The 27459-nt window shown below is 46.3% G+C and overlaps 1 protein-coding gene and 1 long non-coding RNA gene across 2 annotated transcripts in view; one reads left to right on the forward strand and one right to left on the reverse strand.

Annotated features, from left to right (window-relative positions):
* Positions 1-4354: 4354 nt before the first annotated feature.
* Positions 4355-23892, reverse strand: FOXI3 (forkhead box I3; the record flags this gene model as incomplete). Its single annotated transcript, XM_080976902.1, has 2 exons — positions 4355-7326; positions 23154-23892. 2 exons carry the CDS (start codon positions 23890-23892, stop codon positions 6755-6757), a joined length of 1311 nt encoding a protein of 436 aa, XP_080833028.1. The 3' UTR covers positions 4355-6754.
* The window catches only part of LOC308460672, a 178749-nt gene continuing 160410 nt past the window's right edge, over positions 9121-27459 (forward strand). The window contains exon 1 of the long non-coding RNA XR_013978709.1: positions 9121-9195. This is a non-coding gene — a long non-coding RNA (uncharacterized lncRNA). The remainder of the gene's footprint in view (positions 9196-27459) is intronic.

A 27459-nucleotide genomic window follows, 5' to 3' on the forward strand; every position in this document is an offset into this window, starting at 1 on the left:
ATTGCCATCATAGGTAAGTTCCCTGGCGAGATATTTGTTTTGCATATATTTGTTGTTGTTTAGTCGTTTAGTCGTGTCCGACTCTTTGTGACCCCATGGACCAGAGCACGCCAGGCACTCCTGTCTTCCACTGCCTCCCGCAGTTTGGTCAAACTCATGCTGGTAACCTCGAGAACACTGTCCAACCGTCTCGTCCTCTGTCATCCCCTTCTCCTTGTGCCCTCCATGTTTCCCAACATCAGGGTCTTTTCCAGGGAGTCTTCTCTTCTCATGAGGTGGCCAAAGTACTGGAGCCTCAGCTTCTACCTTGAACTATATACCTATGTCCCTCCATATGCTGCTGAACTCGTTGCCCATATTCCCCGGCCATTGGCCAAGCTGGAATCCAACAGATCCAGAGGTCCACAGGTGCCAGATATCTGCTATATGTGATGGAAAGAGAAAAATGGAAACCATGGAACGGTCAAAGTGAACTTTGTTGGAAACATGCTTTAGGTCGGGGTAGGCAACCTAAGGCCCAGGGGCCGGATGTGGCCCAATCACCTTCTCAAACCAGCCCACGGACGGTCCGGGAATCAGCGTGTTTTTACATGAGTAGAATGTGTCCTTTTATTTAAAATGCATCTCTGGGTTATTTGTGGGGCATAGGAATTCATTCATCACCCCACCCCCCAAAAATATATATCATCCGGCCCACCACATGGCTGAGGGACGGTGGACTGGCCCATAGCTGAAAAAGGTTGCTGACCCCTGCTTTAGGTCATAGAACAATTCCCAAGACCAGGAAGCTGGACAGTTACCTGTTTGTGATAAACTGGCCACTCTCCCTGAAGGTTAAAAAAAAAAAAGGTAAAGGACCCCTGGATGGCTAAGTCCAGTCAAAGGCGACTATGGGATTCCAGCGCTCATCTTGCTTTTAGGCTGAGGGAGCTGGCGTTTGTCCGCAGACAGCTTTCTGGGTCATGTGGCCAGCATGACTAAACCGCTTCTGGTGTAACGGGACACCGTGTCAGAAACCAGAGTGCACGGAAACGCCATTTACCTTCCCGTCAGAGCGGTACTTATTTATCAACTTGCACTGCGTGCTTTCGAACTGCTAGGTTGGCAGGAGCTGGGACAGAGCAATGGGAGCTCACCCCGCCGCAGGGACTCGAACCACTGACCTTCTGATCAGCAAGCCCAAGAGGCTCAGTGGTTTAGACCACAGCGCCATCCGCTCCCCTGAAGGAGCAGGTACAGAGCTCAGGAGTACTGCTCGAGCCATCATTGTCACTGGAGGCGCAGATGTCCTCCATGGCTAGGAGCATTTTCTTCTGCTAGCACACCAGCTATGGGGTTCCTGGATGGTGGAAACCTGACCGCAATGGAGCAGGTCTTGGTGGACTGGACTACTGCAATATGTTCTGCATGGAGCAAACCTTTGAGGCTGGTTCAGAAATGGCAGGTAGTGGAAAAAGCTGCAGCAAGGCTTTGGGCCGGATCAGCTCTGTAGTAACATATTACACTGCTGCTGAAATCTCTGTGCTAGCTGCCAGTATATTGCTGAGGTGAGTTACAGTCAGTCACTGCTAAAGTAAAAGGTAAAGGGACCCCTGACCATTAGGTCCAGTCGTGGCCGACTCTGGGGTTGCGGCGCTCATCTCGCTTTATTGGCCGAGGGAGCCGGCATAAACCTTCCAGGTCATGTGGCCAGCATGACTAAGCCGCTTCTGGCAAACCAGAGCAGCGCACGGAAACGCCGTTCACCTTCGCGCTGGAGCGGTACCTATTTATCTACTTGCACTTGACGTGCTTTCGAACTGCTAGGTTGGCAGGAGCAGGGACTGAGCAACAGGAGCTCACCCCGTTGCAGGGATTCAAACCGCCGACCTTCTGATCGGCAAGTCGTAGGCTCTGTGGTTTAACCCACAACGCCACCCACATCCCTCACTGCTAAAGTACAAAACCCTAAATGGACCAGGACCAAGTTTATAAGGACTTGTCCTTATAAACCAGCCAAACCCCTGCAATCCTATTGCCTCGCTTTCATTGAGTTTGACCCAAATTGACCCACAGTTTTTAGTGTAGTGACACTAGTATTTTGGAACAATTTCAAATGAAAATTAGGCAGGCGACTGCAATTTCCATGTTTTGCTGTCTGCAGAAAATGTTCTTGTTACATCAAGCATTTCTTAGAGTTATGGCAGTAGAGGAGGTAACATCAGTTGGCAATTGCTGGTATTATTTTATGTTAATATCTAATGCTTCTCTGCAATTAAATTCTTTGCCACATCCATTTCCTTGTATGAGGGAGTTCTATAATTCAACTGCCCTCAAGATAAGTGTGCATTGGCCCAGGAATAGAGAGAATTCAGCCTCTCTATTTTGGGCAGAATTTGCAGAGCCAAGGCCCTTTTTATTTTATATTTTGACCACCTTGCAATTGTTTTCTCGTCGTCAGATAAGTTCGGCCTCATTGAGGGGCAGTATTTCAATATGAGTCCCAAATGACAGGGACGCGGGTGGTGCTGTGGGTTAAACCACTCTGCTGCTTGGGCTTGTGGATCGAAAGGTCGGTGGTTCAAATCCCTGCGACGGGGTGAGCTCCTGTTGCTCGGTCCCTGCTCCTGCCAACCTAGCAGTTCGAAAGCACATCAAAGCGCAAGTAGATAAATAGGTACCGCTCTGGCGGGAAGGTAAATGGCGTTTCTGTGCACTGCTCTGGTTTCACCAGATGCTACTCTTTTTTTGAAGGAAAATCAATCATAGGGTCGAGATCCACATTCTGGGCTGCAAGCAGCAGTTTCCGAGGCAAGTAGCAGCCAGAAAGGTTTTTAGGCAAAATAAATAAATAAATAAATAAATAAATACAGATTCCCCGCTCCACCGCCACTTTTAAATTAAAAGTAGCTTATTAAAGCGTGTAATTTGGCCCTTTGTCTAAAAAGAGTGAGATGTCCCCGAGTTTGTACCCAACTGAACTTTGACCTTATTTCAAATAAGCTGCATGTGACCTGATCCAGGTATCAGTGTGTTCCTGTATCTCTTGTTAGCACAAGGCTACCTTACTTTTTCGTGTATTAGATGAGGTTTTTTTATTCTAAAATAAGGTCAGCTCTGTTCAAGCCTCCCCACAAAAAGCTCAACAACTTCAGGTTCCTGCAATGGGCCATTTTCTTAATATGGAGTCCCCCAAAATAGTGGGCGTCTTATACAAGGGGACATGTTATACACGGAAAAGTATGGTACTTCCATCACACCAGAGGGAGGAAAAGACAGCTGTAGGCAAGGGAGAGTGTCCATGGGTCTACCTCGTGGGTAGGCAAACTAAGGCCCAGGGGCCAGATCCAGCCCAATCACATTCTAAATCCAGCCCGCGGACGGTCCAGGAATCAGCATGTTTTTACATGAGTAGAATGTGTCCTTTTATTTAAAATGCATCTCTGGGTTATTTGTGGGGCATAGGAATTCATTCATATATTTTCTTCAAAATACAGTGGTACCTCGGGTTAAGTACTTAATTCGTTCCGGAGGTCCGTTCTTAACCTGAAACTGTTCTTAACCTGAAGCACCACTTTAGCTAATGGGGCCTCCTGCTGCCGCCGCACCGCCGGAGCACAATTTCTGTTCTCATCCTGAAGCAAAGTTCTTAACCCGAGGTACTATTTCTGGGTTAGCGGAGTCTGTAACCTGAAGCGTATGTAACCTGAAGCGTCTGTAACCCAAGGTACCACCGTATAGTCTTGCCCCCCCACAAGGTCTGAGGGACAGTGGACTGGCCCCCTCCTGAAAAAGTCTGCTGACCCCTGGACTCTACCTCCTCAGTTGGAATGAATAGGGAAGTTGTAGCAGCAATGAATCTCTGAATGGCTACCAAAGCTTTTGTGCCTAGAGCAGATTACTACATTGGAAGCGTTGGTCGCACAGTTCACCAGGAAGTTCTAAAGCACCAGGCCTACTGAAATGAATGGGAACAGTGTTAAGAGCAAATTCCATTCATTTGAATGGGGCCTGTCTAGGCTTGCGCCCCAGGGAGGTCATTTCACCTCCAGAGGCATACTCCATTGTCTCTCAAGACAGACGGATGTCAACAAAGTGAAGAGACATTCTGAGCAGGTTGCACCCTAAAACTGGGACGGGTGACATGTTGGTCTTCCAGAAGTTAGGCTCCAATTTCCATGAGCTGCTGTTAGCATGGCTAATAGTCAGGGGTGATGAGACACGGATTCCAACACAACTGAAAGCTCAAAAATGAAGTCATGTTCATAAAACAACGCCATTTTCCCAAGCTCACATGTCAACAGCTTGTGGACTAAATGCAAAAACACGAGAATGGAAGGCGAAGAATTTGTCTTTTCTTTTTAAAAAAATGGAACAACTTTAAACATTTTATTCCCATTGTGCCTAAATTTCCTTAGTAAACTACCAAAGCAAAACAGTAAACTTTCCCAAAGCATTATAAATAAGTACAATGTCAAGGTCATAATTTACAAAACAGTAGGTATAAAAAAGTTTGTTTTATTCTTTATTAACTAAACCTATATACCCAAGGCCTTTGTTCTGGTCAAACTGGAAGGCTAACAACTTTATGTCTTTGGTACGAAGCTTACATCAAAGCGATTGCGCCAGAAGAAAACAAATGAATCCCTGATCCTGACACCAAGGTCTGAATGTCTCACGTGGAAGCAAGGGCTCAGCCTCTATGATTACAGCAGTCAAATCGCACAGCCCTTTATCCGTCCCATGTCTGGAACACAATTCAATCCAGCGAATACAATCAGTATTTGCTGCTACTGTTGGTCTTAGCCTGTAAACCATGGGTAGGCAAACTAAGGCCCGGGGGCCGGATGCGGCCCAATCGCCTTCTAAATCTGGCCCGCAGACAGTCCGGGAATCAGCGTGTTTTTACATGAGTAGAATGTGTGCTTTTATTTAAAAGGCATCTCTGGGTTATTTGTGAGGCCTGCCTGGTGTTTTTACATGAGTAGAATGTGTCCTTTTATTTAAAATGTATCTCTGGGTTATTTGTGGGGCATAGGAATTCATTCATTTTTTTCTTCAAAATATGGTCTGGCTCCTCACAAGGTCTGAGGGACAGTGGACCGGCCCCCTGCTGAAAAAGTTTGCTGACCCCTGCTGTAAACATTATGCCATTTTTTACACCCAGGGCTGTAGCAAGGGGGGTGCGGTAGGTGCGGTCTGCCCCGGATGTCCCCACAGAGGGAGGGGGTGACAAAATGGTGGGCGGCACTCACCGTGGGGCCTGCAGCGCGTCCGAGTCACACATCTCTCCTGGGAGTGATGCGGTGGCTTGAGCGCCCTGCAAGCTCCCCGCAGCCCCAAATGGTCCGCCCGCTGTCTCCCCCTCAGCTGTGGGGTGGCTGAGTGGGAGGAGGCAGGCAGACTCTTTGGAGGCCCCACGGTGCCCCCATGGGCAGGGCACGTGCGCCGCCCCAGGTGCCCGACTGGCTTGCTCTGCCACTGTTTACCCCCCAATCTCCCCCTTTGCGCTGTGGTTTCTCTGCAATGAAATGAATGGGGTGGAATAACTCAACACCTGCTAGGTTTGCCACATGTCCTCTTTTCCCAGGACATGTCCTCCTTTTCATAGGTATAGTATATTTCGCTCTATAAGACGCACCCAACCATTAGACACACCTAGTTTTTAGAGGAGGAAAACAAGAAACAAGAAAGCAACGCAAAGCTTCCTGAGCGAAGAGGGAGGAGCGCTCCGGCTGTGCTCAAGAGGCTTTGTGTGGCTATACCAGAATCCAGGAGAGCAAGATGGATTGGTGTGCACAGATCCCTCTTGCTCTTCTGGCTTCAGCGATAGTTGCGCAGCCTGCATTCACTCCATAAGATGCACACACATTTCCCCTTACTTTTTAGGAGGGAAAAAGTGTGTCTTATAGAGCGAAAAATACGGTATGTGAAATGAGAGTTGTCGTAGAGATCCATAGTTAAAAGGAGAAGTCGGCAAATGTGTCCTCTGTTTTGCTCGTCAAAACATGGCAACCCTAACGGCAACTGAATTTGTGTAATTAATGATGTAAATTGTGTATTTTCGCCACAGCAGACAGTGGGACAAATAATAGAGAACAAACTGCAGCAGAGAACTATACATAGCATATGTGGCATACATAGAGAAGGGCAGGCCTGCACTTGCGATATCGCCAGCCCACCAGGGGCTCAATAAACCTAAGTTCGGTGCCTGTCTGTAGACGGCAGAAATGGGGCTGGGGCTGGATAGATATAAGCACCTGTCAGGTCAGCTTTAGGAGCTAAGAGAAGCTTCAAATAAGCCATTACTGGCAAAGGCAACTAGAATTATTATTATTATTATTACATTTTTCAAGGCACTTCATAAAATCTCTTCATCTGTCTCTCTTACACCACAGCACTTGTAAACAGAGACTCAAGAAACAAGCAACAAACCCAAGCAACAAGCAGTACTTCGGCGGCTACTCTTCTTCTATATTTGGCCCTAATTTCGATTTCATTTCATTTCATTTCAGTCCAAACGACCCTCGTTTGCAGAACTCGGTGGCCTGCTTGCAAAATGCAACAGGGAGAAAGATAGTTGTCTAGTCTGGGCTGCACAATTCCCCCATTCCAATATATATGAAAAAGAGAGATCCGTATCTTTCAAACACTTTCGCTCCTGGGCATTACAGGTGTCCCTGCGTGAAGTCTGTTTTCAGAAACGACAAGAAAGGCACGTTCTTCCTGGGTGCAGAAACGTAAACTTGGCCTTTTCCTACGACCCCTTAAGGCCCTACACCTCAGTGCCCTCCCGGGCATAGATGAGACTATTGACTGTGAAGTTGTATAAGTGGTTGTACTGGCCTGACTGGCCCCCGCTGCCGGGGTGGAAGGGGCTGTAGTAGGCGGCAGCGGGCGCCGAAACTCGCTGGAGCTGCTCCGCGGGGGCGACTTCCTGGGCGAAGCTGCAGCCGCCCGGGTGTCCCGCAGAGAGGTTCCTGTGGTGTAGGTCACCGCCAAGGCTCCCAGCCAGGCGCCCGCCGTTGCTCAGCGAGTTCATGCTGCTGAAAAAGCTGCTGAGGCATCCGGCTGCGGGCGAGACGATCACAGGCGGGGAGGCGCTCTTGGAATGGTCCCTCATGGACGCCATCGGCTCCAGATCGGAGGAGGGGCTTTCCCCACACGGCTTCCCCGGGACTAAAGGGATGGCGTGGCCTTCCTCCGACTTCAGAGTTCCCAGCGTGGAAGCCGTGGCTGGCGCGGCAGAGCTGCTGGGGTCAGAGCGGCGCTTGCGCTTGCGCCGGAAGTTCCCGTTGTCAAACATTTTCTCACAGTTCGGGTCCAAGGTCCAGTAGTTTCCCTTTCCTGGAGGACGACAAGAGAGCAGGGGGTTAAAAGGGAAGCCTTTCCTTTAGACTGCAGAACCATACACTCCCCGAATAGCATCTTAGTCCCGTCCCACCCGTTCCGAACATTTGTGGAGTTGCGTAGTCCACAATTGATGCGTAATTTATGTTAACTTGTTTTTAAACATTTTAAGATGCTGTCGTTTGGTTTCATTGTTTTTCTATTGTAGTAAACCTCTGTGGTATATTTTTATGATATCAGCAGTATATAGATGCCTTTATAAGTACAGTCATACCTCTTGTTACGTTCGGTTCAGGTTAGGTTCTTTCAGGATACGTCCCGCGGCGACCCAGAAGTAACGGAATGGGTTACTTCCGGGTTTTGCCACTTGCGCACTCGCTCAAAATGATGTCACGCACATGCGCAGAAGCGACGAATCGTGACCCGGCATGTTCAGACATAGGTTGTGTTCTGCTCATGTTGCGAACGGGGCTCCAGAACGTATCCCGTTCGCAACTAGAGGTACCACTGTAATTAAGATAACGCCAAAGAGAGACAAAGGTCCTACAGGCCTAGCGTCAGGGACATGGCTGAATCGAACCCCTGGGAAGAGTCTGACTCTGGAGATGAAGGAATGTCAGTACAGAGGGAGCCAGAATCAGACTCTAGAGATGAGGGATTGCAGCCACAGACAGAGCAGGAGTGGGTTAGTTCACACACACACACACCCCTTCATCAAGAGTTCCCAGACTCAGATAGAGCAGCAGACTCAGAAAGCTCGCAAGCAGAGGAAGGGGAGGAGATAGACGGCTTTGAGGGGGTTGCTATGCAACCAGGAGGCAGGCAGTGTTTAGAGGGATCTTTGTTTGATAGCGGGGGGGGGGGGGAGTTCACCCACCTTCTCCCCGAACCAGAAGAGCTGAAAGGGTTACAACACAAGAGAAGTACAAGAGACGAAGGACTGGACTTTGGCGCCCTTCATTCTGCAAAAGGGGCGGAGACTCAGTGTGACCGACTCATAGCTAAGAGCGGAAGGCTCGGAGCTCCACTCTGGATGTTAATTGTAAATATTGAATGAATTTATTATTACGGTCACAGACCAGGTCCTTAACTGTAAATAAACGTACCATAAAACTGTCAGAGACTCATGAATTCTTATCGGGGCTTGCTTGCCTGCCTGAGATCATTACACCAAAGCAACCTGTGGAACGCAGATGTTGCTGCAATCCATCTCCCATCAGCCTCACCAGCATGGGCTGCAGTTAGGAATTATGGGAGCTGTAGTTCAGCAGCATTTCCAGGGGGCAAAGGCTAACAATCCCAGTTGTTGTTTTTTCCCAGGGGGTGCTCAAGGGTACGCAGTACCAGTACCTCTTTTCTTTGTTGATAAAAGGTGTGGCACTTACTGTAACTACTTCATGGTGAGTACCAGCACCTATTTTTCTAGGTGCTCCCATACCTAGGACTAGAAAAGAATAAGCATACAGTAGTACCTCGGGTTACAGATGCTTCAGGTTACAGACTCCGCTAACCCAGAAATAGTACCTCGGGTTAAGAACTTTGCTTCAGGATGAGAACAGAAATGACGCAGCGGTGGCAGCAGGAGGCCCCATTAGCTAAAGTGGTACCTCAGGTTAAGAACAGTTTCAGGTTAAGAACAGACCTCCAGAACGAATTAAGTTCTTAACCTGAGGTATCACTGTACCAGGGATATTATTTTGAGGGTCGCAGCTCCCAATTCCTGAAGTACCTTATTTCTCACTGTATAAGACAATGTTTTTTATTACAGTGGTACCTCGGGTTACATACGTTTCAGGTTACAGACTCCGCTAACCCAGAAACAGTACCTCGGGTTAAGAACTTTGCTTCAGGATAAGAACAGAAATTGTGCTCCTGCGGCGCGGCAGCAGCGGGAGGCCCCATTAGCTAAAGTGGTACCTCAAGTTAAGAACAGTTTCAGGTTAAGAACAGACCTCCAGAACGAATTAAGTTCTTAACCCGAGGTACCACTGTACCAGGGATAAAACTTAACAAGCTATAAAATCTCTCCTTTCAGTCAACTAAGAATTATTACGTTGTAATCCTATGGATGTCCACTCAAAAGCAAGTCCCACAGAGTTCAATGGGGCAGATGTCGAGGTACATGGATGTATAGGATCGAAACCGAAGGCTTTCTAACCAATTCTTTGAATCGCTTAACAGATCATTAACCAAGCCTTGTGAGGAACGGTTGAGGGAGTTGGGTATGTTTAGTCCAGGAAAGAGGAGACCAAGACAAGATATAATAGCCATCTTCCGATATCTAAAGGCCTATCACACGGAAGGTGGTGCAAGCTAGTTTTCAGCTGCTCTGCAGCGTGGGACCCGAACCAATGGCTTCAAGGGACAAGAAAGTAGATTCTGACTAAAGATCAGGAAGAACTAAAGATCAGGAAGAAATGAGATAAAGAGAAAGGATTGTAAATTTTTCCAATATGCAGTGACAGCAGCAAGAGTGCTACTGGCTCAGAAATGGAAACAACAGGAAATACCGAGGGTGGAAGAATGGAGAATGAAGTTGTGAGACTATGCTGAGTTGGACAAATTGACTGGGAAGATTAGATATTTAAGAGACGAAAAGTTCATCGAGGACTGGGGGAAATTTGTGGAATATCTGGAAAGCATAAGTGAGGGACAGATAACGCTAGAGGGGTTTAAAAAAGCACTGTGAAAAACTGAGAAGTATTGTCCAAAGGGAAAAGAAATGAAGGGTATAAACAATGACAATACAAACTAGGGAATGCGTAATTAAATTAATGACTATGGATGATTCACGGAAAAGCTGAAGGAAGTCCAGAAAAGAAACAATTTGTGAAAAATTGGATGTGAAATTAGTATGTATGTTTTGTTTTGTTGTAAATTAATAAAAATTATTATTATAAAAAAAGGAAGAACTTTCTGACTGTAAGAGCTGTTTGACAGTGGAACAGACTCCCTCGGGAGGTGGTGCACCCTCTCTTTCAATGGAGGTTTTTAAGCAGAGAATGAATGGCCAACGGTCATGGATGCTTTAGTAGAGATTCCTGCATTGCAGGTGGATGGACTAGATGACCCCGGGGGTCCCTTCCAACTCTATGAGTCAATGGGGGGGGGAAATCCATATTAGCAAACTTATAATGTAGAAGCTTTTGGTGAGGAAGGGGAGTTCCCTGGGAAGTATAAGAAATTACTATGCAATTAACAAATATTTATCCATCTTTGCTGAAAGGCATGTGTGTATAGACCACCCGAGTGGTACCTCGGGTTAAGTACTTAATTCGTTCCAGAGGTCTGTTCTTAACCTGAAACTGTTCTTAACCTGAAGCACCACTTTAGCTAATGGGGCCTCCTGCTGCCGCCGCGCTGCCGGAGCACAATTTCTATTCTTATCCTGAAGCAAAGTTCTTAACCTGAAGCACTATTTCTGGGTTAGCGGAGTCTGTAACCTGAAGTGTATGTAACTTGAAGCGTATGTAACCCGAGGTACCACTGTAGATACTCACTCACTCATTCATTCCCTATTGTACTTAACACCAACCAAAAAAGCTTCAAACAAGTAAACCTGTGTTTTATTTAAAACTGCTTCCAAATCAATCAGTCGCTGAGGATGGTCTGCAGTCCCTAACATGCCACATACAAAAAATGAAAGCCACCGTTAAAATTTGAAAAATGAGGTACATATGCAGTTCAACCGAGAAAGAACAGCTCCAAAACAAGTTTCTCTTATGCAAGAACTCGATGCCAAGCTCTGACGTTTACAGTGGTACTCGGGTTACATACGCTTCAGGTTACATACGCTTCAGGTTACAGACTCCGCTAACCCAGAAATAGTACCTCAGGTTAAGAACTTTGCTTCAGGATGAGAACAGAAATCGGGCTCCGGCAGTGCGGCAGTAGCGGGAGGCCCCATTAGCTAAAGTGGTGCTTCAGGTTAAGAACAGTTTCAGGTTAAGAACGGACCTCCGGAACGAATTAAGTACGTAACCCGAGGTACCACTGTATTTCCCCAAGGAAATAAACAGTGGTGGGCCCGACTGCTCTGTGCTTTGCCTCTCCCAAGTACTGAAGCGTTTTCAGCTATAAATGACTTGGACTTTCCATTCTCTTCAGGAACGACTATGGGAAGAAAGGGAGCTACTGGTCCCATTTTTCTACCTCCACTGACGGAAGGCAGGATGCCCCAAGTTTCAGTTGCCGGGAATCATAAGCAGAGAAAGTGTTGTTGCACCCGGGTCCTGTCTTCCCAAAGGCATCTGGCTGTTCACTGTGTTCTTATCCACGTATGGGAAGAACGCATGAAGCTCCCACAGCACAAAATAGTTGGGCATATTGCAATTGGGGAGGGGGCGTGAAGCAGAATATGGGATCCCCATCAATCTCACACAGCAGCTGCTGGGTCATGACCCTAGCATTTAGTCAATACAGTGGTACCTCGGGTTACATACGCTTCAGGTTACAGACTCCGCTAACCCAGAAATAGTGCTTCAGGTTAAGAACTCTGCTTCAGGATAAGAACAGAAATCGGGCTCCGGTGGTGCAGCGGCAGCAGGAGGCCCCATTAGCTAAAGTGGTGCTTCAGGTTAAGAACAGTTTCAGGTTAAGAACAGACCTCCGGAACGAATTAAGTACTTAACGCAAGGTACCACTGTACCAGGGATATTATTTTGAGGGTCGCAGCTCCCAATCCCTGAAGTACCTTATTTCTCACTGTATAAGACGATGTTTTTTATTACAGTGGTACCTCGGTTTACATACACTTCAGGTTACATACGCTTCAGGTTACAGACTCCGCTAACCCAGAAATAGTGCTTCAGGTTAAGAACTTTGCTTCAGGATAAGAACAGAAATCGGGCTCTGGCAGCGCAGCGGCAGCAGGAGGCCCCCTTAGCTAAAGTGGTGCTTCAGGTTAAGAACAGCTTCAGGTTAAGAACGGACCTCCGGAACGAATTAAGTACTTAACCCGTGGTACCACTGTAGTAGGAAACTTAGGAGCAGTTATTGTATTTTTCGCCAGATACCACCGAACCAAGTTTGAAAGACAGGTTTCTAAGACTTGGCTTCTGATAAAGGTTTCCATTTAAGAAAACGGGCAAATGACCATCTTTACCCATGTTTGTACTCGAAGCTTCAAGCCTGGACCCAAAATGAGCACACTCAGTCCTACAAATGAGGGCACGATCATCTAAACATATCCCAGGATTTTAACCAGAGAGCAACGCATGCAACTCAGGTCACCAAGTGAATGTTCAGGTTTGCAGAGCCCAGTAACCAACTGAAGGCTGATGTTTTATTTGAGATTGTTTGGCTTTTTGTGAAATTTTGCATAGTCCTTCCCCCCCCCCCTTTTTTGCATGATGTGCTTTTATGTGTGAGAAAAGTGTGGTTCGAGTTTATAAAATTAAATCGGGACGTTCAGACTTGAGCTCTTTGTTTCTAGAATTCATCGCAGCTCACTTTGACTTCATGAGTTAGAACCTCTTCTTTTACCAGGTTAAGTTTGCTCTGCTGTATAATAAAACTGAGAAATCTCCACTAGCAAATATAACACATTCATAACCAGTGCCGGATTTGCGTATAAGCTAAACAAGCTATAGCTTAGGGCCCCACTCTCTTGGGGGCCCCAAAAAAATTTAAAGGGAAAAAACAACTGGATGTACATTTCCAAAATATAAGATAAAAAAAACAAATAAAATAATACCTATATGCAGCAACAGTGTTTTGTGTTGTGTAGGCGCCTATGATGTAAGTAATGGGCCCCGCCTGCTAGCCTGCTCCCTAAAATATCACTGATTTGCTCATTTTTATATCAATCACTTTGGTAAAATACATATTTTGTTACGGGGTTACATACGCTTCAGGTTACAGACTCCGCTAACCCAGAAATAGTGCTTCAGGTTAAGAACTTTGCTTCACGATGAGAACAGAAATCGTGCTCTGGCGGCATGGCAGCAGCTGGAGGCCCCATTAGCTAAAGTGGTGCTTCAGGTTAAGAACAGTTTCAGGTTAAGAACGGAGCTCCGGAACAAATTAATTACTTAACCCGAGGTACCACTGTACTACCAGATACGAAATCCCATTCTATGTCAGCTGTGAAATATCAACCAATTAAATAACAAATGCTGCAGCGTGTCAAATAAAGGCACTGGAGGTACCACTGTATGTGCAAACGGCTTTAGATACCTATTAGGTCCATAAATTACCATGCAGCATATATTCAACACAAAAAACAGCAGCAATTTGTTGTTGACAAAGGACGGCTGGACATATAAAGGGCCCCATTACCTTCAGGAGCTATGGGCCTCATCAAACCTAAATCCAGCCCTGTTCATAACTCCCTAGTTCTGGCCAGGATCCAAAGAGCTAGGTGCATACATACAACATGTGCACATATATAAACACAAACTTCCCAATTTTCGCTTTCAATTCCAGTGCTCGCACAAGACCACTTCAGAACGTCCCCCAACCTTCAGGCTGAAAAGTTACAGAAGCCTTTATTTAAATCCCACGTACAATGCACCTCCTGATCCACAGTCCTGTCGGCATTACTTAGTATCTTACTTCTCCCATATGCTTGCTGCTCATTAAACTGGGTATCCTTTGTTCTGCAAAGGGCAGGGCATCAGAGGCCAAATATTTTATTACAACTGAAATAAATAATTTCCTCAATCAGTGTGTTGTTCCCTTTGGGCCTCTGAAACCAAGTAACTTCTAACAAATGATTCACACAGCTGATGGGAACCAGGATCCAACAAAATCTCGATGGCTACAGGTTCTCCATCACTGTTTGTCTTTTTTTTGTTTTTAACGGTAAACAAAGCTGGAAGCAGTGAACATTTGCGGAAAAGCAGACTTGTTCAATGCTTCTTGCCAAGAAAACTGCTGCAGTTGACATTCTACACTGCAGTTTAATATATGAAGTGTAAAATGGCTTTTGCTTCAATCAGCCTGTGAGTCGAACTGTATATCAGAGCGAGCGGACTTCAGATTTGTTGAATCTTTTTTGGAGGTTTTTAGCCCCTAGCGCTCCATTACGGAGTGCCTATGAGCACCTCTGTGTTGCAATGAGTCCGTGTGTCTGGCTGTTAACCAGAAGGTTGGTGGTTCGGGGCCACCCAGGGTTGGCTGTGGGTAGGATTCCTGTATTGTAGGGGGCTGGAATGGATGACCCCTGGGGTCCCTTCCAACTCTAGAATTCTGTGTGCTGCGCTTAGGAATTTGTTTTCAGCACTAGAACTGAACTTGACTCCTTTCACACCAAAGTCCACTCCTGGTTAGCTTTCTTCATTTTGGCAGCTTAATTTCAGAGGTGGGGAGAGTTCTTTTTGTCGCTAAACAATTCAGGAGTCAGATCGTCCAGAGATCTACTGGCAGATCCCAATCCACTGTCTTCCCACCTCAGGCTTACACACAGTGCTTTTTTTCTTCTAAAAAAAATATTTAGGGGTACCCTCATTTTCCTAAACATAAAGGGAACCCTGACAAGTCCAGTCATGAACGATTCTGGGGTTGCAGTGCTCATCTCGCTTTACTGGCCGAGGGAGCCGGCATTTGTCCACAGACAGTTTTTCCTGGTCATATGGCCAGCATGACTAGGCCGCTTCTGGCGAAACCAGAGCAGCGCACAGAAACGCCGTTTACCTTCCCGCCAGAGCGGTACCGATTTATCTACTTGCGCTGGCGTGCTTTCGAACTGCTAGGTTGGCAGGAGCTGGGACCAAACAACGGGAGCTCACCCCGTCACAGGGACTCGAACCGCTGACCTTTCGATCGGCAAGCCCAAGAGGCTCAGTGGTTTAACCCACAGTGTCACCCATGTCCCTCTCATTTTCCTACTCATATTGAAATACTGTCCCTCAATGAGGCCAAACATAGATTCACAAAAATGTTTAGGGGTATGTGTACCTCTGCGTACCCCCCAGAAAAATCCTACATGTACGAAAAGAGTATTACAACTGATTCATGACTTTGGTCGGGTGGCGGGATTCAAATTAAATAAACAGAAAACTAAGGTTTTGGGGAAAAATTTGACAGACACAGAGTCAGAACGGTTTCAGAAAGAGACAGAACTAAATGTGGTTAAAAAAGTAAAGTACCTAGGGGTAAACATAACAGCAAAAAATCTAAGCCTATTTAAGGATAACTATGAAAAGTGTTGGGCAGAAATTAAGAGAGATTTAGACAGTTGGACAAAATTGAAACTTTCTTTGTTAGGCCGAATTGCTGCTATCAAGATGAATGTATTGCCAAAGATGTTGTTTTTGTTTCAAACACTTCAGGTTTTGGATAAGACGGAGTGCTTTCAGAAGTGGCAGAGAGATATTTCTAAGTTTGTCTGGCAGGGCAAAAAGCCCAGAATTAAGTTTAAGATATTAACTGATGCGAAAGAAAGAGGGGGCTTTGCCCTGCCAGATCTAAAGTTGTACTATGAGGCCGCAGCGTTCTGCTGGCTAAAAGACTGGCTACTTCTTGAAGACACTGACGTGTTGGATTTGGAAGGGTTTAACAATACTTTTGGATGGCATGCATACTTATGGTACGACAAGGTTAAAGTCAATAAGGCCTTCAAGAACCATATTGTCAGAAAATCACTGTTTAATGTCTGGACAAAATATAAAGACTTGTTGGAAAATAAAACTCCAAGGTGGCTCTCACCTTTGGAAGCTAAGGCCCGAAAAAGACCCAATATGGAGGCTAAATGGCCAAAATATTGGGAAATACTAGAAAAAGACGGAGACAACTGGAAATTGCAGAGTTTGGAGAAAATGAAGGATAAAGTGCGAGACTGGTTACATTACGCTCAGATTAAAGAAGTTTTTAAAAATGACAAGAAACTAGGGTTCCAGGTGGAGAAATCGAAACTAGAAACAGAACTGTTAGAACCAAAGTCTAAGGTACTTTCAAGGATGTATAACTTGCTGTTAAAATGGAATACACAAGATGAAATGGTTAAATCGGCTATGATAAGGTGGGCGCAGGACATTGGGTATAATATCATGTTTGAGGACTGGGAAAGGTTGTGGAGTACTGGGTTGAATTTTACTGCATGCAATGCTTTGAAAGAAAATGTAATGAAAATGATATATAGATGGTATATGACCCCAGTCAAACTTGCAAAAATATACCACCTGTCTGATAATAAGTGTTGGAAATGTAAAGAGAGTGAAGGAACATTCTTCCACCTCTGGTGGACCTGCCCCAAAGTGAAGGCGTTCTGGGAAATGATTTATAATGAACTGAAAAAGGTATTTAAGTATACCTTCACAAAGAAACCAGAGACCTTTCTTTTGGGTATTGTCGGCCAAGGGGTGGTAAAGAAGGACTGGACATTTTTTATGTATGCAACAACAGCAGCAAGGATACTTCCTGCAAAGCACTGGAAAGCTCAAGATCTACCCGCACTGGAAGAATGGCAGATGCAACTGATAGACTATATGGAACTGGCCGAGATGACCGGCAGAATCCGTGACCTGGGAGAGGAGAAGATGGAGGAGGACTGGAAGAAATTCAAGATTTATTTACAAAAATACTGTAATTTGAGTGAATGTTAAGCAGGATGCTAGATCATAAACAATTGAGCACCACTAAATTAGATGATTTAAGATAATAAGTCAGATTGAGAAAAAATAAACTTTTTTGAGAATTACAAGATTATAAATATACAGATGGGACATAAGAATGCAAATAAGATGATAAATTGCTGGCAAAAAGTCACAACGATGAAAGTGGGAGCGGGAGATGTGAGGAAGTCCAAAGAAAATGTGAAATTATGTTAAGACATATGTTATATTGTTTATTATATCTATTTCTATTCTAAACCCTAATAAATATTTTTTAAAAAAAACAACAGAAAAATCCTACATGGGTCAAGGTGCTTCATTTGTATTACAGTGGTACCTCAGGTTAAATATGCTTCAGGTTACATACGCTTCAGGTTACAGACTCTGCTAACCCGGAAATAGTACCTCGGGTTAAGAACTTTGCTTCAGGATGAGAACATAAATGGTGCAGCAGCGGCGCAGCAGCAGCAGGAGGCCACATTAGCTAAAGTGGTACTTCAGGTTAAGAACAGTTTCAGGTTAAGAATGGACCTCCAGAACGAATTAAGTACGTAACCAGAGGTACCACTGTACAAGTATTCTCTTCTGCTGTAACAATGATAAGAAGAGGTTTCTAGGGAGGCTCAAAAGGTGAACTAAGCCTCACATACAGAAATCACATGATATCTCTTCACCAATTTTTGGTCAATAACTGGATGCTGATTTTGTCAATGGGTATTGTGGGTTTGCCTCCTAGCCAGGTGCGTACAAGACATGCATAGCCCAGAACTCCTGTCTCATTTATCAACCACCACCACCCGGGAAGGTAGATTAGGCAGTAATTGGAATAACAGCAGGACAGATGTTGTTGGACTATGACTCCCATCAGTCCCAGTCCACATGACCAATGGTCAGGGATGATGGGAGTTGTAGTTCAACATCTGGAGAGCACCCCATTGGCTGGCCCTGTGATGGAAGTAGCATTCTTGGTTGAGCAAGGGTTTGAGTCTGGCTTCCCCACGCCCAAACTTAATACCATCTACGGCATGACAGAGAGCCTCTTCTCTTCCCAACCTCCTCTTCCAGAATCTCCCATCTGCAAAGATCATGTGTTCACGAGTTGGTTTCAAAAGCACACACCAGTGCTTTAAAAGATAAATCTGTTTTTAAGCATACTTTCCCAGCTCTTGCAATGAACCATGACGGTCAGAAGCTGGTTTCTTGTTATGAAAGAGGAGGATTTCTAGCCAATTATAACAGCTGTTAAAACCTGAAGTCGACAAGCGTTCAGGATGCCCGTCACCCTTAAATCCCTGCCTCATTCATCTGAAATTAAGTCTTTCTAAGCTGCAGATTTATTTTTTCCCTGTTCAAGATCCGCACTTGTAACACTTGTTCAAGCCATTTGGAGAAATTGTATTAGCCACATTCCTTGTACGACCATTTGAACAGAGACTTGAACACCTCCATGGATAAGGTGGCATCTTCTCCCACCCCTGACACATACACTTGTGATGTCCCCAGTTTCTCTCTTGCCATCGTCAATAGCACCCACAAATGCCCCTCAAAGAACGACTGACATAACAGGTCTGGCATAACAAGCCCCACATCGCCCGGGGCATGGGTATCCAAATTTGGGAGGAGAACACACCGAGGAACCTTTTTTTCTCACCGAAAAAATGGAGAATTGTACATTTTGCCTCATATCTCAGGTTCTACGAACGCTAGAAACGCTCTCTTTCTTTGAAAAAAGAAAAATGAAAGCTGGGGATCTGTAGATTGTGGTTCATCTGAAGGAAATAACTGCCTTTTCTTTTCCTCCTCATGGATGTTCACAGAAAGAGGGATCCCCAATTTTCATTTAAGCTGCAGCCAGAGCTTCTCAGTTACCAATTTATCCCCGGAAAATATTTTGCGGCAAGTGAGAAAGTGTGACTGTGTACATCTACGTACACAATCTATGTTTGTGTACGGCTGTGTACAGCGAGGTTTCCTCACCGCTGAGGTAATTTTCTCTGGGAAGGGAGCACAACTTTTAGCCAGGCACCTCAGCAAGCTACTCCTTCTTGCCTCTTTGTCCAGGACAGCTTCCTTGCCTCGCTCAATGTGCAAGAGCAATGCTTCTCCGAACAGAAACTCTAACCCATTCCTCCCTAGTGCTTGCTTGAGCCGTTGGTTTTTCTTTTACTAAAAAAGTCATCGTCTGCGGCACAGGATTCATCTTAGGGCATCTCAAACTGACTGCCAAGGAACACAGAGTTTGGGAACGGCACTTCCGTTTGGCAAAGGGAGACAGTCGCTTTAGGCATCAGATGCTGGGGGCAGTGACAGCAACCACCCACAACAGTTCCTCCTGGCCATTTCCCTCTGTTGGGGTACAGACCTGGATATGTCCGGGGACCCCTAAACTAGCCTGAGGTACAGTAAGCCTGAAATTCTGGTCCAGCTTCCAGTCCAGTCGGCTTCTGTCTGTGGAACTGAGAGGGACTCCATCTTGCTCTTTGCCTCGGGTGGCAAAATGTCTTGAGCTTGGGCTGGCCCAAGTTGCGTCTGATGCAACAGCAGGCTGTTGTCAGGCTCATACGCACGCCAGCCCCGGGCAGTAAGGCCAACAGTCAGGGATGATGGGCACTGCAGACCAGTAAGGGCTTTTTCCGCGGCAGCTTTGTGCCTACGGAAAAGCCCCCGCTCTGGGGTGTGTCTCGCCACAGCGCTGTTTCCTTTTCATCGCCAGGTGATGATGAACATCTTTGTCCAAGCCTTTGGGGGGAGGGATGCAGTGTTGTAAATCATGAGAATGCTTTTGCTGGTGCTGTTCTGCGGTTTCACTTTGCTGCGATTTTATGACAAGCTATATTAAAGTTGCCGCGTATTGTGTTCCAGCTTTTTTATTGTTAATTTTTAAAAACAATATATCTACCTAGGAAACTAATTTTATCATGAGCATTAGATTTTTAAAACACTGTCTATTGTACCTATACTCTGATAATTTCATTATGCTTACTGTTTTTACGGTCTTTTACGGACTTGTTAAAATGAATTTTTTTAATTCTGTTTTATGAAAACAACTTCCTTTTAGTTAAGTGGTATATAATTTTTGCAAAATAAGTAATAATTCTTACAAAAATGCATACAGGGCCAAAAAGTTAGTCCCAAAGCCGCCCAGAGTGGCTGGGGAAGCCCAGCCAGATGGGCAGGGTATAAATATTATTATTATTATTATTATTATTATTATTATTATTATTATTATTCATTTAGTTCATACAAATGCTATGCTGCCATATTATTTTTATCCTGCATGTCCATATAAAATGATTTTTACAAACTGCATACACTAGAAATACAAGCGGAAACAAAACAAAGCTGTGAGCCGAGGCTCATATTAGATGCGACAGAGGCGGCCATATGTCTGCCCATCCACATATAAAAGGGTGCATGATGTTAGGTCAACAAGAGAAGGAAGCAGAGCCTTTAGCTTTCTGTGGTCTGTTGCCACAGGTGCGTTTCTCTGGGACCAAGGGCCAAATGAACTGAGACATTAGTCACGCATATCTCAACACCTGCATTACTGTGTATTTTCGACGCAAATAACAGCTGCAGGTGTGTTTGTGTGGAAATCCAGATCGGGGCCACGATGGAAGTTAAACCTCCCCACACACTCCAACTGCTATTTAATTTCTTTAAAAAGAAAACGAAGAATAGCAATCTATGCAGAAACATGCAAAGAGTGTTGCTACTTAACTGTGATTTCAATCTGCAGGCCAGACATCCAGCAGTTATCTAACACTGCGAAGAGCGTGAAGATATAGGCTCAGAGAAAAGGAGGTGACCAGCTCCCCAAACATCTCAGCCTTTTACTGCATTTGTATGGATGGAAATGGGCAGCACCTAGTATTTTATTTTGGTGGCCCTGTGAACAGATTAGTATGCCTAGAAAGAGCTGAGGAGAAGCTGCCCTTTGTAGCACTCTTCTACTCTGTATGGGTACGCAGAAATCATCGAGGTTGTCAACAAAGTTGCTAACTTAATGACCAATGGCAAATTCATGCACCAAAACTCCCAATTAGGGGACGATCAGCAGAGTTTATAGGGAACTTCTGAGTATTCAAGGCGCATCACAAACTTTACCTCAGGAATCCTTAACAATTAGATCAGAATTATTGTCCTCCTATTGCAGATGGAGGGAGGAAAAAGATCTTCATTTTTCATCTATGAGCTAACTGGGAGCAATTCAGTTCTTAAATACGCATTGCATACCATTTGGGGTTTGTTTGTTTTTTAAAAAGACAGAAAGGGGATAGAAATCCTTCTATGAAGCAAATGGCGTCTTATGATTTCCATGGGCATCTAGACATAGGAAGCTCTCTTACGCTCAGTCCATCAGCACATTACCGTTTACACTGACCGACAGAGGTTATCCAGGGTTTCAGACTTCTCAGGAGATCCTGGGGTTTGGACATTTATTTATGTGTTCAGTTTATATACCGTTCTTTATCCAAAGATCCCAAAACATGGGAGCTTCTGCGTTCAAAGCAGACGCACTATGACTAAGCTATTGCTCTCTCCCATAGGATGCTGACAGAAGCCATTTTGTAACTAGAAAACAAAATGCGCAAGATTGGGACTAAGAGCATGTATTCAAGAATCAAGTTTCACAGGGCTTGCACTGAGATCACTTAAGATAGGTTGCTTATTCCCAGAACAAATCTACGTGCCAGCATGTATATGAGCGAGAATTTCTAATTCTCCCATGTGCAAAGGAAGACCGTTACTACGAATTGGGTGTGATAAGGCACCTTATTTGATCGGAAAAGGAAGTTCCTTTTCACGGCCGAAGAAATCTCTGCTTCTTTCAGCAGGGAAGCACATCGCTCTAAGGCATGTCGAATTGGAGAGCTGAACACATACCACACACAGATCACATCCCTTTCACTCTACCGTAATTAATCCTGAAATATTTCCAGCTCACTATTGAGGTCCAAAATCCTAACTTCCCTTAAGGAATGGCGGGAGGGAGTGCGTGCATTTTCCAACTGCATGTGCAAACATGCTTGGCAAATAGAAAGCATTAAGGGGTCTCTCTTTTGAATGAAGTGATGTTTAGTGGGAGGTCACCTGTACAGCTTACCACCTGATCCTAAGGACGCTAGCAGTGCAATCCTATAAGCACGAAGAGGCCTGCATTGCACAGATGCTCTGGTGCGTATTTAGTTAGGAGTTAGGCCCATTGTGCCGGGGACTTACTTCTGATTAAACCGCTCCAGGCATGGTGTGGCAAAGTCCATTGCAAGTTAACTGAATTCACTTCTCCACAACTGCCTTGGATCACTGACACCGGCCTTCCAAGTTGATCCGTTTAGGACTTGGGAACCACTCTAGTTCTCCTCCCAAGTCCCGCCGGAAGTTACTCTTTAAAAGAAAAGAAGGGTATTGACCTACACCCCAGTACCCAGGCAATGTGAGGGGCCATTGGGATTTTGGCACCTGAGGAAGACCCCAAAATTGTGCCTCCCCTCCCGACCAGGGAAGGAGGGATCAGAGAAGATCTAGATCAGGAACAAGAGAAGAAAGATTGGCATCGGGATCTGACACTTTAGTTCATTCATTCATTCAGCTTTTATGGGCATAATTTTTAGGCAACAACAAAAAATGTCCAGACATAATAAATGCACACGACATATAAAAGACTGAGCAGCCTCCATTAGGTAAGGTTAAGAAGAGTGGATCAAATTTAATGATTATTTAGTTAAATATGTTAAGTTAAATTAACTGAAAACAGCTTGCAGATATTTAATTGGCTGAGGATTTTATTTATGTTAAGTGATGAATTCATATGTTTAATTTCATAAAGTGAAGATTTAAGGATGTTCAAGTTAAATTTTATAAGAATTGTGATTTGGGAAACCGTTAAAAGGATATGCAATGAAATTCAACCAAGGGGAAGCGGGGAAGTCACTTAACAAAGTTAATAAGTGTCATTTTCAGTAAGGCTATGATTTATGCTTGTTTGTCTTATGTGTTTATTTGTTTATAATATTGTGAAAACCAATAAACATTTTTTGGGGGGAAAGAAGTTTTAAATTTGACTTTAAAAATCTCAGCTAAGGATGCTTTGAGATTCCTGCAAATGCAGATGGGGTCTCTCTCACAACCCTAAAATTCCGTGTTTTGGGGGGGATGTGCTAGCCTGGAGTGGCGGGGGACACCTGCCTTCGTGGACCTCTCCACCCATGCTCAGAGGCACTCTTTCCCCCGCTTCCCCGCCATCCCCACGCGCGGCGATGCACCCACCGGGGTCGTCCTCGTCGCGGGGCACCTTTCGGAAGCAGTCGTTGAGGCTGAGGTTGTGTCGGATGGAGTTCTGCCAGCCGGCCTTGCTGCGCTTGTAGAAGGGGAAATTCTCAGCCACGTACTGGTAGATGTGGCTGAGCGTCAGCTTGCGCTCGGGCGCGCTCTGGATGGCCATGGCGATGAGCGCAGAGTACGAGTAGGGTGGGCGCACCAGGCGCAGCAGCTCCTCCTGGCTGGCCAGGCTCAGCCAGCCCAGCTCCGACGGCGCCCCGGAGCCGCCCGCCGGCCCCGCAGCCGAGCCCAAGAGCGCCGGCGCCCCGACGCCCCTCGGCGGGCAGCCGTAGGGCAGGAAAGGGGCTCCCGAGCCCCCGGGGCCGCCACCTCCTCCTCCTCCTACTGCTGCTCCTCCTGCGGTACCCCCGACGCCCCCTCCGCTGGGCACGTAGGGGCCCCCTCCGCTCACCCCCCACAAGTAGCCCCCCGCGCCCGGCGGTGGCCCGTAGTCGCCCAGCGCGTACGCGGCGCCCGGCTGCCTCTGCCCCGACGTGCCCGCAGCCGCCGCGGCTGCTGCTGCTTGGGGATACACGCTGAAAGCCTCGCTGCAGTAGACGGCCATGGCGGGAGCGTCCCGGGCGCTGCTGCTGCTCCGAGACCAAGGCGCCAAGGGGCTGCCGGGCGCCGTCGGGGGCGAGCGAGGAGCGCGGGGCGCGGGCTGGCGAGGCAACTCGCGGGCGCTCATGGCCCAGGCGGCAGGGAGGCGCGGCGAAGGCGGACCAGTCCCCGCCCAGAGCCGTCTGGGCCAGCCTGGAGGGGGCTGCCTCTCTGCCGCCGTCGACGAGCCTTATAGCCCCCGTGCGCTTTGCCCAGCCTCCCGGCCCGGGGCCCGGGGCTGGCTGATCCCAGAAGGAGGGGCTGTGGCGCGGCTGCAGCCCGTCGACGGGGCGGGCGGAGGCGCCGCCACTGCCAGGGAGGGGGATCTGGTCCCTTGGCCTCGGTCGCCCCGGGGGTCCCCTCCTCCGCTCCTCCTCTCTCGGCGAAGCGCTTGTGGATCGACGAGGCTTGCTTCTGCCCGTCGGGGGGAGGGTGGAATTAAAGTGAACGTGGGACAGGTTGGTGGGGGGGACACCAATGAGTTGAATGTGTTGGTAGAATGAGGGGGATCTCAGTCCCGGCGCATCTTTTCGCCAGAGATGCTGCCCGCGCGCTTTCGACGGGGCTTACTTCCGAGTAACAGGACGGCCCTTTTCGCCCCAGCTCAGGCTCCCCGCTTCGTGTCTGCGGGGACCCTCGCCTCTCCGAAGTTGCTGCGCCCTTGCAACTGCCCTGGGAGGCGAGGGAAGAACGAACGCAGAGAACTTTTCGACGACAAGCGAAACTTGGTCTTTCCGGGAGTCTGGAGCCAGACTACTTGGAGGGGTTTGTGTCAGTGGGGCTTCGGGTCCCAAGGAAAGCGATTCGAAAGGCGTTTCAGGATCGACTCCAGGGAGAATACTTCATGCAACCTGCGTCTACGCGTGTTCGCGTTGCAGCGCCCCGGAAGCCCATTCCATCACTCCACCTGGCCAGACAGGATGGGTGCAAATTATATTACACCGTGTAAATAATAACTTGGCCCAAAGATGAAACAAAACCAGCTCGCACTCGCCACCACCCCCTCTAGCACGCTCATCTTCATTTTATTTCAGACTCAGTTTTCTATTTCCAATATCTGATCAGCTCGGTTTCTAATAATAATAATAGTAGTAGTAGTAATAATAATAATAATAATAATAATAATATCACGCCCCCGATTCTCGAATTTTTGGCGTTCATTATATGCAGTTTTGGAGACTGGGTTCTGCGTCCCCAACTGTCCTAGTTCGTGAGAAACAATTCAGTTGTTTTACTCGTGACATTTCTAATTTTGGGGAATCCACCGCCTTTTATCTCCCGCCGCATGTAGCAGTCGCCTTCAGATGTTTAGCTCCACAGCTCTCCCAGGTGTCTATCTTTTAATTAACGAACGAAATAAAAATTAGAATCGGCGAGGGAGAATATATTACGAAATCTTGCAAAGCAGAAAGCACCCGAAGAGTACCGTTTTGATCAGAATTCATCCACTAGGTACAGATGCCTCATTAATCATCATTAACAATGAATTAAACAGCACTCCCTTGGCTGGATATCCAAGAAACACGTGGTTTTTGAAAACCTGCTTTCAATTGTGAGTCAACAGGTGTGCATAAAGAAAATTACCTGATTTTTTTAAAAAAGAAATTACTTGATGAAATTGCATCGTACGCGGACGACGACGCACTGGTGCCCTGAACAGTTTTTTAAAATATATATACATTTATAAGTAATCGTTTCGATTTCCCTGAACCATTCAGAAGAGATATCTGTGCATTTGCGATATTTTGGTTCCACCCTGAGATCAGAAGAGGCCGTTTCTCAGGGTGAGATCCTATACATCACGAGGCACTTACATGAGAGTAAATCCCAGTGAAATTCATGGGACACCCTTCCAAGAAACCATGAGCAGAACTGCGTGTTAATTCCTGATCCCTGATCTGAGATTGCCTTGAATACACAATCCCGTCCGAACTATTTATGATGCAGTTGACCACTATTTTCCTCTCCCATTTTATTGGTGCGTAAAAGGCAGTTCTGAAGCTTTTCTGCCACTCAAAATTTGCATCCTTTAGAGCCTCGCCACACCGGACTCGCAGGGCTATTGGGCAGAGAACGGTAAGGCAATGGCAAACTTTCGAAGATAAATGGCTTTCTACCCACACCACTCAGTTTAAAATTCCCCCTTTTTATTTATGGCGCTATTGTCGCGAAAAGCATAATTTTCTAAGTGTTCTTTTTTAAAAAAAACAACTACCATGCAAATGATCCGATCAACGATTTTGGAGCCACCTTTTCTGCAGGGAGGAAAATAAATCGGTTGCAAAGAGAAAGAGAGAGAGAAAATAATAATATTTCATCCCTGCCGTTCAGGGGCGGATGCTATAAAATAAAATAAAATTAAAATATTCTCCTGAGGACGCGCCTTCGTTGCAGCCTACTTTAAAGTTTATTCGTAGGCACTTGAAAGCCTCATTCTGAGGACAACGGTGGCTCGAAAAGCAATTTCTATTTAAATCACCGAGGCTTGTATCCAAATCTCCCTCCTTTATATATGTGTGTGTGTGTGTGTGTGTGTGTGTGTGTGTGTGTGTGTGTGAAAAAATTCAGGGCAGTGGAGCGGGAGGAAAATCTGAGGCTCTGATCCAGCCAGAATTAAATAAACCCTGGTAGCAAAAAGGCCCATTCGCTGCCTTGAAGCCGAGAAAAAGAGCGCGCGTAAAACTGCGGCGCGCTTTTCTCGTATTGAAAGCCAAGATAGTTTATTTTACGGCAGTCCCTTCTCCGCCCCCCAACGTATACAACAAATGCCCTTCGGATTTATCAGGACAATGTTTTTTGGGTTTTTTTCCCTTCGTGGCGTGGCCTTTTATGCTAGCTAGGCAAATTTTTAGTAAGACGAAGCATCTCTTGTAAAAAATAAAATTAAAAATTCCCAAAGTGAAATATCGTGTAAGGAAGCACGAGAACGAATAAATATGCTAGAGACAACTCTTTTTAATGCAACGGACATTTTTCTCACGTACTCCAAAGGGATAGTGCTCTAACTTTTGGTCGACACATTTGATGCTAAGGAAGCACTAGTGTGTGTTCCTGTTTATTCATAAGCCCTGGCGATCGCGGTGGAGGAGCGGGGTGCGCGGAAGGGAGACGGGCTGGTCCCATTTCAGAGCTTTAATTCGGAGAAGTTGGCTTCGGGGTGCGTTCCCATAAACCACGAGCCCCCTACAGGTATCCGACGCGCGTTACAACTTGGCCAGAGGCCCAGTGTAAACGGGGTGAAACTAGACGGGCGTCTCTGTGCATCTTAGTTTGGATTGGGAGAAGAGGCTCGCTGGAAACCGGTGCGCCTTTTCTGTTCCAAAAAGGAGGATAAACGCCGGGCCTTTTCAACTATTACGCACGGGCAGAGTCCAGCGCGCATCACTTCGTGGTGAACACGGGCTGGTTCACACGTGATTTGGCACAGTTCTCGGTGAGTGGAAGCTTGAATGTGTGGGCAGATGCCTTGCTCAGCTTTGCCTCTGCGGTGACATCAGGTGATGTGAAAGTTGGTCCGTGGTAGGAGATCCACGAAAACAAAGGGGATTATTAAACCAGTCCTTAACTATTGCAAACTCAAGTTTGCATTCCCTCCCCCACTGATTTCTCTAAGATTTACGATTTCCAAGTGTATCCTTGTTGTTGTTGTTAAGTT

Source organism: Podarcis pityusensis, assembly GCF_964106645.2.
Source record: "Podarcis pityusensis genome assembly, chromosome: 13".
In the NCBI taxonomy this organism is placed as follows: Eukaryota; Metazoa; Chordata; class Lepidosauria; order Squamata; family Lacertidae; genus Podarcis; species Podarcis pityusensis.